The sequence below is a fragment of the Marmota flaviventris genome, chromosome 3 (genome assembly GCF_047511675.1).
Source record: "Marmota flaviventris isolate mMarFla1 chromosome 3, mMarFla1.hap1, whole genome shotgun sequence".
Classification (NCBI taxonomy): Eukaryota; Metazoa; Chordata; class Mammalia; order Rodentia; family Sciuridae; genus Marmota; species Marmota flaviventris.
Genome location: NC_092500.1, coordinates 105,057,960 through 105,071,758, shown reverse-complemented (window position 1 = coordinate 105,071,758; position 13,799 = coordinate 105,057,960). Strand labels below are relative to the sequence as shown.

Sequence of the window (13,799 nt, the reverse complement as noted above, 5' to 3'; positions counted from 1 at the left end):
CCACGCCATGAGTCCACATTCCTTCTACTCAACTCCGTGACTCCTCTATCCACTCTGCAGAGACTTTGGCACAGAGTTCCTGACCTGTGACTGCCACCTCCGCTGGCTGCTGCCCTGGGCCCGCAATCACTCCCTGCAGCTGTCCGACCACACACTCTGTGCCTATCCCAGCGCCTTGCATGCCCAGACCCTGGGCAGCCTCCAAGAGGCTCAGCTCCTCTGCGGTGAGCAAGCCCTCAGTCTGCATACCTACAGGGACCCTGTCTGTCCTCACATCCCAGACACAAGCCCTGTCCCTCACATATGGCCCTGATGGCTTGAGGCTTTCTTGGCTCTTTGTATGTCTGTGTGATGATGTCTGGGTCTTTCTCTCTCCCTCAGCCCCCCAGGGAGCTACCCTCCATTTGCTTTTCTAAATGTCCTTTAGGGCTGTTTGCTTATTCCTGTTTTTGTCTGGTCCCAACCTCTTGGATAACATGCCTAATGGGAGCCCTTTTCTTTGCCCAAAACCTGCCTCTCTTCTCACTTGCTCTAGACTTTCTCTTGACCCCTTTTCTTCCTAGCCCAGCACTGCCCTAGTGGATTCTCACATGCACATGCAGATTCACATGTGTGCATTCCAGCCTAGCTACCTGGTATCTCCTCCACAGAGGGGGCCCTGGAGCTGCACACACACCACCTCATCCCATCCCTGCGCCAAGTGGTGTTCCAGGGTGACCGGCTGCCCTTCCAGTGTTCTGCCAGCTACTTGGGCAACGACACCCACATTCGCTGGTACCACAACCGGGCCCCTGTGGAGGGTGATGAGCAGGCAGGCATCCTCCTGGCTGAAAGCCTCATTCATGACTGCACCTTCATCACCAGGTACAGGCCTTGCTGCCCCTTCTCAGCCCTCGGCACAGGGTGACAATAGGCATAGTACCCACCATCTGTCCCCCAAAGGACCTATGCCCAGTCACATTCCCATGTGTGTGCATGTGTTTATGGAGAGCTAAGGGTCAGACATAAATAGTCTGCATAGAAGCTAGAAATTTAATGCCTAGCCAGGCGTGGTGGTGCATGCCTGTCATCCCAGCAGCTTGGGAGGCTGAGGCAGGAGGATCGTGAGTTCAAAACCAGCCTCAGCAAAAACGAGGTGCTAAGCAACTCAGTGAGACACTGACTCTAAATAAAATACAAAATAGGGCTGTGGCTGTGGCTCAGTGGTCGAGTGCCCCTAAGTTCAATCCCTGGTACTCCCTGCCCCCCCCCCCAAAAAAAAAAGAAATTTAATGCCTAATAGAAAAAAAAAGTGACATTTGACCCTTTTTTTTGGAGGGGGGGGGTTGCTGGTATTAGAACCCAGGGCCTTGTGTGTGCTATGCATAGCTCTACTAGTGAGCCACACCCCCAGCCATTTGACACTTCTTTAGTGATTAACAATGTCTGTGGTGGCTCTCATTTGTATTATCAGGTGTAATCTTTGTGTTAGATCTGTAAGAGTTATGATTATCTCCATAGTAAAGATAGGGGAACTGAAACTCAGAAAAACAGTACCGTAAGGCCAATCGAAATCAGAAGAGCATGCACTGCTATCTCTCACTTTATTAAGGAATAAAGAACCTAAAGCTGGTGAACTGGCCAGGGTCATGGGGGGAAGGTGGCGGGCTGGGCCTGAGAGTGCCTCACTGAGCCAGCTCCTGCCTTCTGCCCACCTGCAGCGAGCTGACCCTGTCTCACATCGGCGTGTGGGCCTCAGGCGAGTGGGAATGCTCTGTGTCCACGGTCCAGGGCAACACCAGCAAGAAGGTGGAGATTGTGGTGCTGGAGTCCTCTGCCTCCTACTGCCCTGCTGAGCGTGTTGCCAACAACCGTGGGGACTTCAGGTTCGTGCTGCTCCACTCTGCAGAGGACTGCCAGGAGAGATCCAGCCACATTTCCACCACATGCTGCCCCAGTCCCCATCCCTGCTTTCACACCTGAGAGTGGCCAAGGGCTCCCCACTGTTCTCTTTGGAGAGTCCCAAAGACTCCCTTCTTGTCATTCAGGCTGAAGTCCTGCTGTTGGATCTTGAGAAACATTATCTTTATAGATTCAATCACCAGTTGCAATGTCTTGCACAAAATACAACGGGAGCCAGGTGCAATAGCTCATGCCTATAATCCCAGGGGCTCAAGAGACTGAGGCAGAAGGATCATGAGTTCAAAGACAGCTTCAGCAAAAGTGAGGCACTACGTAACTCAGTGAGACCCTGTCTCTAAATAAAATACAAAATAGGGTTGGGGATGTGGTCAAGTACCCCTAAGTTCAATCCCTGATACACCCCCGCCAAAAAAACCCAGAAAACAAAAAGACACAATGAGCTTTCCTCCCTCCCCTCTCCCTCGTTTCCTTCTTTCCCTGGGGCACTTTATCACCAACCACATTCCCAGTTCTTTTAATTAATTTATTTATTTATATATTGAGAAGTGTTCTCGATAAATTGTGAGGCCAACCTCAAACTTGTGATATGTGGCATCCCAAGTTGCTTGGATTACAGGTATGTGCCACCATGCCTAACCACACAATGGCTTTCCCCCCCTATTTTGTTTATTTATCTTTATGTGATGCTGAGATTTGAACCCAATGTCTCACATGCACTAGGCAAGTGTTCTACCACTGAGTCACAAACCCAGCCCCCACAATGGCTTTTAAAATTGCTCCCTTAGAGGCTGGGGATATAGCTCAGTGGTAGGGCACTTACCTAACATGTGCAAGGCCCTGGATTTGATCTCTAGCATCATAAAAAAAAATTGTTCCTCGTATTAATAGTTTGCAAAGGTTTCCCACAAACTGTATCACATCTTAATATCCCAACAGCCCTCTCTATAAAGCAGGGCAGGTATTATTCTCCCCTTGTATAGCTGAGAGTACTAAGGCTCAGAAAGGGTAAGTGGCTTGCCTAAGGCCATAGCTAATAACAGGCGGAACTTGAACTTGAACTCAGAGTTGCATTCCTCATCCCTTGTGAAAGTTCTAGAAAGTAGAACTTGGGAACACCTTGAAGACCACTGAACATCCTCTCCTAGGTCCTTCCCAAAGGCCCCAGAGGTCTGGCATCACAGTTCTAAGGGCAGTGGTGGGGGGAGTCCCAAAGAGCCTGAGTCTTCAGTATCTTCTAACCTCTCTCCCCAGGTGGCCTCGAACTCTTGCTGGCATCACAGCCTACCAGTCCTGCCTACAGTATCCCTTTACCTCGGTGCCCCTGAGTGGGGGTGTTCCAGGCACCCGAGCCTCCCGCCGATGTGACCGAGCTGGCCGCTGGGAACCAGGGGACTACTCTCATTGTCTGTACACCAATGACATCACCCGGGTGCTCTACACCTTTGTGCTGGTGAGGCTGGGAGAGGAGGGGGCAGGGAGAAGCCCTTCAGCTCTGGTTCTAGGGATGGGATGGTTTGAAGCCTCATGACCTGCAGGGGAGGGAAGTCCAGCTCCAAGGCTGCTCTGCTGTATCTCCTGTGTCCAGGGTGTGCTCAGTGAGGGGTGTGCACAGAGAGGGTTGTGGGTCAGCCCCCTTGTCCCTTGTGCTGTCTTTGAGTTTCTAACAAGACCACCCTCCACCCCTTCCCCCCTTTTTATCCGCTAACACATTGATGTTTGGCACTGGCATGGGGAGGCCTCTGGAGGTGATGATCATGGCCTTATATGTGGTTCCTATCTTACAAACCTTGCAGGTGCTCTAGGACCCTCTCCCAAGGCACTGTCCTGAGTACCAGCATCAAAGAAAGGGGCCTCTAGGGACAATTCTAGGGCAGAAAGAACAAGACAGGATGATCCTCTTTCTTTCCTTAACACCCCAGATGCCCATCAATGCCTCCAATGCGCTGACCCTGGCCCACCAGCTGCGAGTGTACACGGCTGAGGCTGCCAGCTTCTCGGACATGATGGATGTAGTCTATGTGGCTCAGATGATCCAGAAATTTTTGGGTTATGTCGACCAGATCAAAGAGGTGAGATTCAACTAGTCCACTGAGGCCCCTGGACATCACCCTATTATTGACTCAGGTCTCTATCACACCCCAGCCACTGGTCCCAAAACCTACTCCTGCACTCAGTGACCACCCTCCCCTCTGCAGCTGGTGGAGGTGATGGTGGACATGGCCAGTAACCTGATGCTGGTGGACGAACACCTGCTGTGGCTGGCCCAGCGCGAGGACAAGGCCTGCAGTGGCATCGTGGGTGCCCTGGAGCGCATCGGGGGCGCTGCCCTCAGCCCCCATGCCCAGCACATCTCTGTGGTAAATGGGTCAGCGTGGAAGGAAGGGATTCCCTTGGGGCTGAGCACTGAGAGGGTCATCAGAGTCAACTGAGGCTAACACTCATGATTCATAGAAGAGAAGCGCTTCCTTCTCTGAGATGTGCCTTCCAGGCTTCAGCTAAGAAGAACAGCCAAATTGGCTAAGCTCTGAGTTGTCAGGGGCAGTGCAAAGGGCCAGTGGTGGTGTAGAAATTGCACAAGACTTCCTGGTGGGGATCTGAGCTGGAGGGCTAGTCTGGTGGACATAAACAGGAGGAAGGAGGAAGGAGCAGAAGGAGCAGGAAGAAGGCTTGGTAGCAGGGCACACAGCACTTATGATGCAGTGACAGAAGTCACTGAGAAGAGGGTGACATTTCCATTTGGGTGGAATTAACAACCATGGTAGAGTTTCTTCTGCATATACACTAGGCATTTCAGGAGAGACAAAGGAAGTTAGACATGGACTCTGCTCTAGAGCTGAGTTAGGGCAACAGAAGTAGCAAATGTTGCCAGGTGACCACGGGAGTACCAGTGCTTTAGGAGGAGGGAGGAGGCTTGTGGTCAGGTTGGGGTGGGACATTCCATGGTACATGTAAGACTGGGCATGCTTTGAAAAGACAGTGAGGAATAAAGGGTAGTGGGCACAGCCTGAGCAGATTTGCAGAGGGAATGTGCAGTCACCAGCACTGTGTATGGGAGGGAGTGACAAGTTCCCTGTCCCTAGAACTCAAGGAACGTGGCATTGGAGGCCTACCTCATCAAGCCACACAGCTATGTGGGCCTGACCTGCACAGCCTTCCAGAGGAGGGAAGGAGGACTGTCAGGTGGACGGCTGGGAGGCCCTGGCCAGAACGCCCTGCCCGAACCTGAGCCCCCAGCTGATCAGCAGCTCCGCTTCCGCTGCACCACCGGGAGGCCCAACATTTCTCTGTCATCCTTCCACATCAAGGTGGGCACAAAGTGCCAAGGTGTGGGGACTGGAGGTACACAGATGGTGGAGGTGGGTGGTGTGAGCAGATGCAGGGGCTGGGAAAGTGGGAGGTGAAAGGGGGGAAGAGAGTAGAGGCCGGAGGATGTAGGAAGACCTCAGAGCTCAGAGGATGCTGAATATCTCTAAGGAGCTCCTATGTCCTCCCCAGAACAGCGTGGCCCTGGCCTCCATCCAGCTGCCCCCTAGCCTGTTCTCATCCCTTCCGGCTGCCCTGGCTCCTCCAGTACCCCCAGACTGCACCCTGCAACTCCTCGTCTTCCGAAACGGCCGCCTCTTCCGCAGCCATGGCAACACCTCCCGCCCAGGAGCTGCTGGGCCTGGCAAGAGGCGTGGTGTGGCCACCCCGGTCATCTTTGCAGGAACCAGTAAGGGACTGAACTCCCAGCATATGTCTGCCTGGTGCCCCTCATTCTGCCCTCCCCTCTACCTATAGTCCCTTACTGCCCGAGTTGAGTTAGCAGAGGATGGTGGGTTCCTCACCATTTCCCAAGAAGAGGGCAGAGATGTCCCATAAAAGAAGGGTTGGTGGAGAAAAGGCTCAGGGAACACTGGAATTTATATCCCAGGTTTGTCACATTTCATGAGGGCTGTAAACATAACCCCTCAACCTATTCCCTCCAACACACCAAAACACACGAGCTCTTGCACTGCAACACACAGCCCCAGGCAGGAAGCATGAGCACCTTCTGCAGCTCAGTATGAAGCTTGGCACAACAGGGAATAAAACATCTAGGCTGGGGCCCCTGTCCTCGTAGAGGCCACCATCTCACTGAGCAACAGGAGGCTGTGTAACATGCCAGGGTAACAACAGAGATTCCTGGAGGCTTCTGAAGAGACATCATTGGTGAGAACTGTCCTAAAAAGACAAGATGGCTCTGGCATTATAGTCAGAGGTGGGACTGGTACAATGGGCCTTGAGGAATGATCAGGATTTTAGTAAGGGAAGATGGAGAGCAGGGCAGGAGGAGTAACGTGAGCAGAGCTCTGATGGGTGGGACACACTGTGCCAAACTCTGTCTTGCTTAGGGGCTGGCCCATCCTCAACTAGCTGGTTCCACCAAGGCAGCTTCCTGCAGGCCAGCTGCCCCCCACCCCACTTGCCTTTTTTTTTTTTCCTATTCTCCCCCCCACCCCCCCCCACCCCCCCGTAGTACTGGGGATTAAGTCCAGGGCATTCTAACACTGAGCTACAGCCCCAGCCCTTTTTATTTTGAGACAGGGTCTTACTAAGTTGCCAAGGCTGGTCTTGAACTCGGAATCCTATGGCCTCAGCCTCCCAAGTCACTGGGATCACAGGCATGCATCACCAAGGCCCGCCATGCCTTTTTTCTATCTGTGATTCATTCCACTGATCCTCCCAACCTCCAGGCTCTGGGCTTGTTTTCCAGTCTCTCTCCAACTTCAGTCCCGCCCACACACTGCCACCAGATTCATCTTCTTAAAACATCCTGTGCACATCAGATAGCCCCTTGAAATTCTTGGTGGTTTCCCATCATCAGAACTGCCTTCCTCCACGTGCCATTCAGGGGCCTACGTGACTTGGCTGCAGGACCTTCTCACAGCCGGAAGGTGTTGCTGTCACCTCTCTGGGGTTCCCTTCCCATTCTTAGAATAGGCTGTTTCCATTCTGGCCAGGAATGCTCACTGAGGACCTGACATGTGCCAGACTGTGCTGGGATTGGGACACACCTGAGTACAGACAGTTGTGTCTTTGTCTAGGAGAAACACACACTTCAGCAAAGAAGACAGGTATTGAAGAAGTCATTGGAAGTGAACGGCCATGTGAGGTGTCTGGAGCATTAGTTATGAGGAACAGCTGAACTTAGTTAGAGGCTAGGGAAGGCTTTTCTGAAAAGTGAGGTTTCCAACAAGATTCAAAGGATAAGAACCACCTTTGGGAAGGTCAGAGTCGTCGTCAGCAGCCTCATGGGCTCACTGAACTGTGTGCAGAGAGGTGGGTGGTTTAGGAGTCTATGGTTTTGTGTCTCAGGCAGATTCCTTCTTGACCCTCTGTTCAGGGCCCCTCTCTCTTGTTGGGAATACCTTCACACACACACACACCCTTTAGCTAACCACCCTCTTCTGCTTTTACAAGCATCTGTTCCATTAATGTCCCTCCTGCCTCCTTCCTACCCTCCTCCTTGTCCACTCCAACCCACCTTCCTTACATGGTACCAACTTTCCCTCCCTCTCAGGAGACAACAGACTCCTCCTTTTACATGATTTTTTTTTGGGGGGGGGGTACTGGGGATTGAACTCAAGGGCACTTAACCACATCCCCCAACCTTTTTTCTTTTTTGTATTTTTTAAGGATTTTTTTTTTTTAGTTGTAGATGAACACAATACTTTTATTTATTTATTTTTATGTGGTGCTGAGGATTGAACCCAGTGTCTCACATATGCTAGGCAAGTGCTCTACCACTGAACCACAACCCCAGGCCCCCTTTTTCATATTTTATTTAGACAGGATCTCGCTGAGTTGCTTAGGGCCTTGCTAAGTTGTTGAGGCTGGCTTTAAACTCATGATCTTGCCTGTCAGTCTCCCAAGCCTCTGGAGTTACAGGCATGTGCCACCGTGCCTGGCATCATCTGATCTTTATTCCCTCCACATTAACTTCTCTCTCCCTGCCCCTGAGCACCCCAGTCCAAGTTGGCTCTTCTTGGAGGACAACAACACCTCTCCTTGGGCACCTAGAGTAGACCTTCTCTAAGCACTTATATGTTTATTTCTTCTCCTCACTCACCCCTATCCAGTCTCCCAAGTTAGACTGAGGTCCATACTTGGCATCCAGCTCTGCCCTGAAGGCCAGCAGTGCCCCACCCAGCAGAGGTCTGATGCATCTCTGGCAGCTACTGCAGCTGCAGCTTCCTCCCCACTGATCCAGCCTCCGTGGCAGCCTTGTGTGTATCCATGTAGACTTCCCTTTCCCCTGTAGGTGGCTGTGGCGTGGGAAACCTGACTGAACCTGTGGCTGTTTCACTGCGGCACTGGGCTGAGGGGGCTGACCCCATGGCAGCTTGGTGGAGCCAGGAGGGGCCTGGGGGATGGAGCTCTGAGGGCTGTCGGCTCCGCTCCAGTCAGCCCAATGTCAGCTCCCTACACTGCCAGCACCTGGGCAACGTGGCCGTCCTCATGGTGGGTATCAATGGGGCCTGAAGGTGGGAAGGCAAGGGCAAGCAAGTACAGGAGGTAGTGATGGGGTCCTCTGATTGCCTGGGACCACGGTGAAATACAGAAAGGATAGCAGCCTTGTTGAGCCCCATAACTGTCAGGACTCATGGAAAATGGGTCTCTGGCCTCTCCCATATCCCTGTCTTTCAGGGCCAGGGAGGGTCACCTCTTTGCCCTTTTCTAGAGAGATGGATCTAAAACTACCCAGTCTGACTCTCACATCCTGTATTTTCTGAGACCTAGATTCTTAAAGTGGAAAAAAACAATCTGGGAACTTTTCTCCTCTTTCTGACCATCCCCTCCCTCATCACATTTCATACCATACTTTCTCAGATGCTAAGCTGGCTTGCTCCTGTGTCAGACAGAACCTTCTCCATTTCCTTATCTGATTCGACTTCCTAAGATATGGAGCCGGCATGCTGCTATGTCACAGACAGAACCTTCTTCCTCTTGAAAAGTTCCCAGAAAAGCAGGACACTGGGAGGGGGAAGGCAGGCAGTAGACTGTCAGTATTCCCTAAAGCTGACTTCCTGAGAGTGGATGTCCTGATGTTTCCATCTGGGCCTACCTGGGTGGACTCAGCACCAACCAACTCTCAGGTTCCATGCTAGCAGGGCTCAGGAAGAAGGAAAATGGCCTGGGTGGGGACTGAACAGGTTGGCTTGTTACTCTTACTTACTTCCTCTTTCCCAGGAGCTGAGTGCTTTCCCCAGGAAGGCAGGGGGCTCTGGGGCTGGGTTGCATCCTGTTGTGTACCCGTGCACAGCCCTGCTGCTGCTCTGCCTCTTCTCCACCATCATCACCTACATCCTCAACCACAGGTGGGAGCTGATGCAGGAAAGGAGGGTGAGGGGGGATGGGAGCAGGTGTCACCAAGGACTGGCAGGTGTTTCTTTCTCAGGTGGTCCACATGACTTAGCCAGGTTCTTGTCTAGCATTGTATCTAAAGGTTGGAGAATTATTTGGGGAGTTAAGGACTTTCTGTCCTGTGGCCTTGGTCACATTCACACATACATGCACATACATAGATATCTGCCTTCCCCCCCTCCCCGTTAGCTCTTCCAGTGTCCTTGAGACTCCATAGGTCTACCTTGTGTTGGACAGCCCATTAATGAAAGACTCTTTTTGGGGCAGCTCTATTCATGTGTCCCGGAAGGGTTGGCACATGCTGCTGAACCTGTGTTTCCACATGGCCATGACCTCTGCTGTCTTTGCCGGGGGCATCACACTCACCAACTACCAGATGGTCTGCCAGGCGGTAAGTAGAAAGGGCTAGGGGCCCCAGGATGAGTGATAGCAACCTAGGCTTAGAGTAGGGAGATGTACAGCAATAAAGAGGCTCATGGGAATAGGCTCCAGCTCCGCTCTCTTTGCCAGCCTTGGAGGGTGGGTGGAGGTGGCATAGAGAATGAGAAGGCATGGTAAGAACCAGATCAGAGAAAATAAGAGATGGGGCTTCAAAGTGGAGAGTGGGGATCACAAGGGAGGTGGGTTAGGGACAAGCCAGACAGCAATGGCAGGGGGCTTGAGAATATGTAGGGCAGGAGAGAACCCTGGGTGGAAGCAGAGGGAATAGCAACAGATACAGAAGCTTAGTGAGTATCTAGGTCATGATCTGGGTAAAGAGAAAGAGCTGTGGGAGTGGGGGCTGGAAACACTGGGAGGGGTGGGAGCATACTGGCAGGGCGGAGGCTCTGAGGTTGCCCGGTCATAGCAGCCCAGGTCCCCCAGCCTCAGTGCCTTGACCCTGCAGGTGGGCATCACTCTGCACTACTCTTCATTGTCCACACTGCTCTGGATGGGGGTGAAGGCCCGAGTCCTGCACAAGGAGCTCACCTGGAGGGCACCCCCTCCACAAGAAGGGGACCCTGCCCCGCCTGCTCCCCGCCCCATGCTCCGGTACATACTTTCAACTGTCAGCTTTGCAACCAGAGAGGGACTCAGGCTGGTGTAGCAAAGCTCCCAGGGTGGATGCAGAGTAGATGCAAGATCCTTGGAGATCACTCTCCAAAGAGGCAATGCACTTGGTGCAGACAGGTTACACGGGCTGTGGAGTGGGTGCATCTTGCAAGCTTTTCAGATGTGACAAGGTCAGGGAAGGAGGTAACTCCAAAAGACATTGGACAGGGATCATGAAAACCTGAGTGGCAGCTGGGACTTTTCTACACTGTTTAGGGTCAGAGAGAGCAAGATTGTTCTTGGTCAAGTCCTGTAGGAACCTATTAAGCCAGCATCTCTGGTAAAAACAATTCTGACAAGATTCAAGGGGAAAGAGGCTGGGACAAAGATATCAGGTCAAGGGTTTGGAGTTCCTGGATCTCCTTTTCCTTCCCTCAACTTGCTGATCTCCAAACCCCATTCCCCTCCAGGTTCTACTTGATTGCTGGAGGCATTCCACTGATCATCTGTGGCATCACCGCTGCAGTCAACATCCACAACTACCGGGACCACGGTCCCTAGTGAGCACCACTTCCTTCTGCCCCAAACCTACCCATGGTCGCTGGATGCCTTCTATACCATAGGGAGGCATAACTGGTCAGGCCTACCTTGCCAGGGACCCCACCTAAACTCATGCATGTTGATTAAGCCAAGAGCTGCCTCTGCGCTTCCCATATCCTATCTCCCCAACCACCTCGGCTTGTGGGTCCCACGTCAGATGTGCTGCTCCTCCTCCTCATCCACTGCCTCTGTGTCTCCCCTCAGCTGCTGGCTGGTGTGGCGTCCTAGCCTCGGAGCCTTCTACATCCCGGTAGCTTTGATTCTGCTGATCACCTGGATCTACTTCCTGTGTGCAGGGCTGCATTTGCGGGGTCCTCTGGCACAGAGCACAAAGGCAGGCAACAGCAGGATCTCCTTGGAGCTTGGAGAGGAGATGAGGGGTTCCACCAGACTCAGGAGCAGCGGCCCCCTTCTGAGTGACTCAGGCTCCCTTCTGGCTACCGGGAGCGCTGGAGTGGCGACTCCCGGGCCCCTTGAGGACGGTGACGGCCTCTATTCTCCGGGAGTCCAGCTGGGGGCCCTGATGACCACACATTTCCTGTACCTGGCTATGTGGGCCTGCGGGGCTCTGGCAGTGTCCCAGCGCTGGCTGCCCGGGGTAGTGTGCAGTTGTCTGTATGGGGTGGCGGCCTCTGCCCTGGGCCTCTTCGTCTTCACGCATCATTGTGCCAGGCGCAGGGACGTTAGGGCCTCCTGGCGTGCCTGCTGTCCTCCTGCCTCGCCTTCGGCCTCCCACACCCCACCCCGAGCCCTGCCCGCCCCCCTAGAGGACGGTTCCCCAGTGCTGGGGGAGAGGCCCGCCTCCCTCAAATCCTCTCCCAGCGGCAGCAGCGGCCACATGCCACCACTGGGCCCCTGCAAGCTCACCAACCTACAGCTGGCCCAGAGTCAGGTGTGCGAGGCAGGGGTTGCAGCACGTGGGGAAGGGGAGCCAGAGCCCACGGGCTCCCGGGGGAGCCTTGTTCCCCGCCACCCCAACAACTTGCACCATGGGCGCCGAGTGCACAAGAGTCGGGCCAAGGGGCACCGCGCGGGGGAAGCTGGGGGCAAGAACCGGCTCAAGGCCCTGCGTGCAGGAGCGGCCCCCGGGGCGCCAGAGCTGCTATCCAGCGAGAGCGGCAGCCTGCACAACAGCCCTTCCGACAGCTACCCAGGCAGCAGCCGCAACAGCCCAGGCGCCGGTCTCCCGCTGGAGGGCGAGCCCATGCTCACCCCGTCCGAGGGCAGCGACACCAGCGTCGCACCACTCCCCGAGACCGGGCGGCCCGGTCAGCGCCGCAGCGCCAGCCGCGACAATCTCAAAGGTGGCGGCGCGCTGGAGAAAGAAAGCAAGCGCCGCTCGTACCCGCTCAACACAGCCAACCTGAACGGTGCCCCCAAGGGGGGCAAGTACGACGACGTCAACATGACAGGCGCAGAGGTGGCTGGGGGCGGTTGCATGAAGACAGGCCTCTGGAAGAGCGAAACCACCGTCTAGGGCAGGGGCGGGGGACGCTTTAGTATAGGCCGGTCACAAGGGCTCATACCGGGGCCCTGAAAGACGTCTACCAATACGTCAATAGGTTTGAGGTGGCCATCCCGATGGCTGCATGTGAGCCCACCAGCTTTAGTCCCGTGGAGGCTGGGAGGAGATTGGCAGATGTTTGCCACATGCCTGGAGGGCCACCACTGCAGTAGCGACAGACAATCCTAGAAACAAGCATGATACATGTCCGTCCAGCTCAGGCCAGTTTTGATGGTCAAGTTCTTGGTGGCTTCCCAGAAAAGGGAGAAAGCCTCATCAGTCTATGGAGTAACGCGCAAATAGAGTGAAGGGCACCGCACAGCCCAGGTGGGCTTTTAAGTTCTCCCCACAGTCCCATCCACACTGCCTTACTAGAGAGACACAGATGAAGGGAGGTAGCCTGGGAACCACATTATTCCTCATCGCCCTCTTCTGGCAAGGTGGGTGGATCACTGCCTAGATCCTGGGCCTCTTTCCTCCCCAGGTTTTGGCTGAGAGAGCCATCCTAGCACATGAGCCAGGTGTCAGGTAACAGGTGCTGCTTTTTGGGATTAACTATGCAATAAAGAGGGGGCAGTGTAAAAGGCAGCTTTGCAAATCAGCTAGTCCTAGGGGAGAGGGGGTGCACAATTAGGGACAGACACCATCCCCATGGAGTGGTACACAAACCCTACAGCAGGGCTCAGCAACAGTGCCTCAGGACAAAGCCTAGGCCATACACCTGAGAAGCTGACACTGCCACATGCCCCATGGGCTTAAGAAAGTGGAGGGAGCTGGTACATGGATATGGGTGGAATCTACAAATGCTCTGAAGTGCAGCTCCACCCTAACATTGCAGGTGGTGTCTGGAAAAGCACTTATTGTTCTATTAAGAACTATTTCCCAGTCTGGGCCTTCCAACATCAAGGAAGAACATCTCCTTGCCTCCATGAGCCACATGGAAGAGTCACCCCATAATCTTTTTCTCAATTCCACAGTAGGGAGAAACCCCCAAATGTCAAACCAGCTCCTGGACTCAGAAGCCCAAGCCCAACCTAGAGGTGATGGCTAGGGTTCCTGCAGCTCATCAAAGGCCAGTGCCTTCACTACTTTTAAAATTTCAGCACCCATATTCTCCCCAACCTAAATGGCAACCACCAGTCTTTTACTACAGGACCAAATGAAGTAAAAGGAACCTTGGGGCTTGTGAATAGCAACAGGGAACCCAGATCTGGTCCAAGTACCCTCCTTGTCTTCATATCACCCTGGCCTGACCACCAAGTGGAAGAAGACACAGGGGAAGGGAGAAACCCATGCTTCTTGAGATGGGTCCTGTTATTTATGCTTGCTGCACAAACAATATTAGGGGAAAAAAAAAAAAAAAAAAAGCTTTGTA

General features: G+C 53.6%; 1 protein-coding gene across 1 annotated transcript in view; it reads left to right on the top strand.

Annotated features, from left to right (window-relative positions):
• Window positions 1-13,027, top strand: part of Adgra2 (adhesion G protein-coupled receptor A2) — a 37,504-nt gene extending 24,477 nt beyond the window's left edge. The window contains exons 6-19 of the mRNA XM_027939332.2: window positions 61-224; window positions 651-864; window positions 1,701-1,865; window positions 3,154-3,352; window positions 3,822-3,971; window positions 4,098-4,259; window positions 4,983-5,207; window positions 5,398-5,614; window positions 8,186-8,385; window positions 9,115-9,242; window positions 9,556-9,679; window positions 10,175-10,320; window positions 10,791-10,880; window positions 11,125-13,027. Of these exons, the coding sequence (XP_027795133.2) occupies window positions 61-224; window positions 651-864; window positions 1,701-1,865; window positions 3,154-3,352; window positions 3,822-3,971; window positions 4,098-4,259; window positions 4,983-5,207; window positions 5,398-5,614; window positions 8,186-8,385; window positions 9,115-9,242; window positions 9,556-9,679; window positions 10,175-10,320; window positions 10,791-10,880; window positions 11,125-12,397 (3,457 nt within the window). The 3' untranslated portion in view covers window positions 12,398-13,027. The remainder of the gene's footprint in view (window positions 1-60; window positions 225-650; window positions 865-1,700; window positions 1,866-3,153; window positions 3,353-3,821; window positions 3,972-4,097; window positions 4,260-4,982; window positions 5,208-5,397; window positions 5,615-8,185; window positions 8,386-9,114; window positions 9,243-9,555; window positions 9,680-10,174; window positions 10,321-10,790; window positions 10,881-11,124) is intronic.
• Window positions 13,028-13,799: the final 772 nt, after the last annotated feature.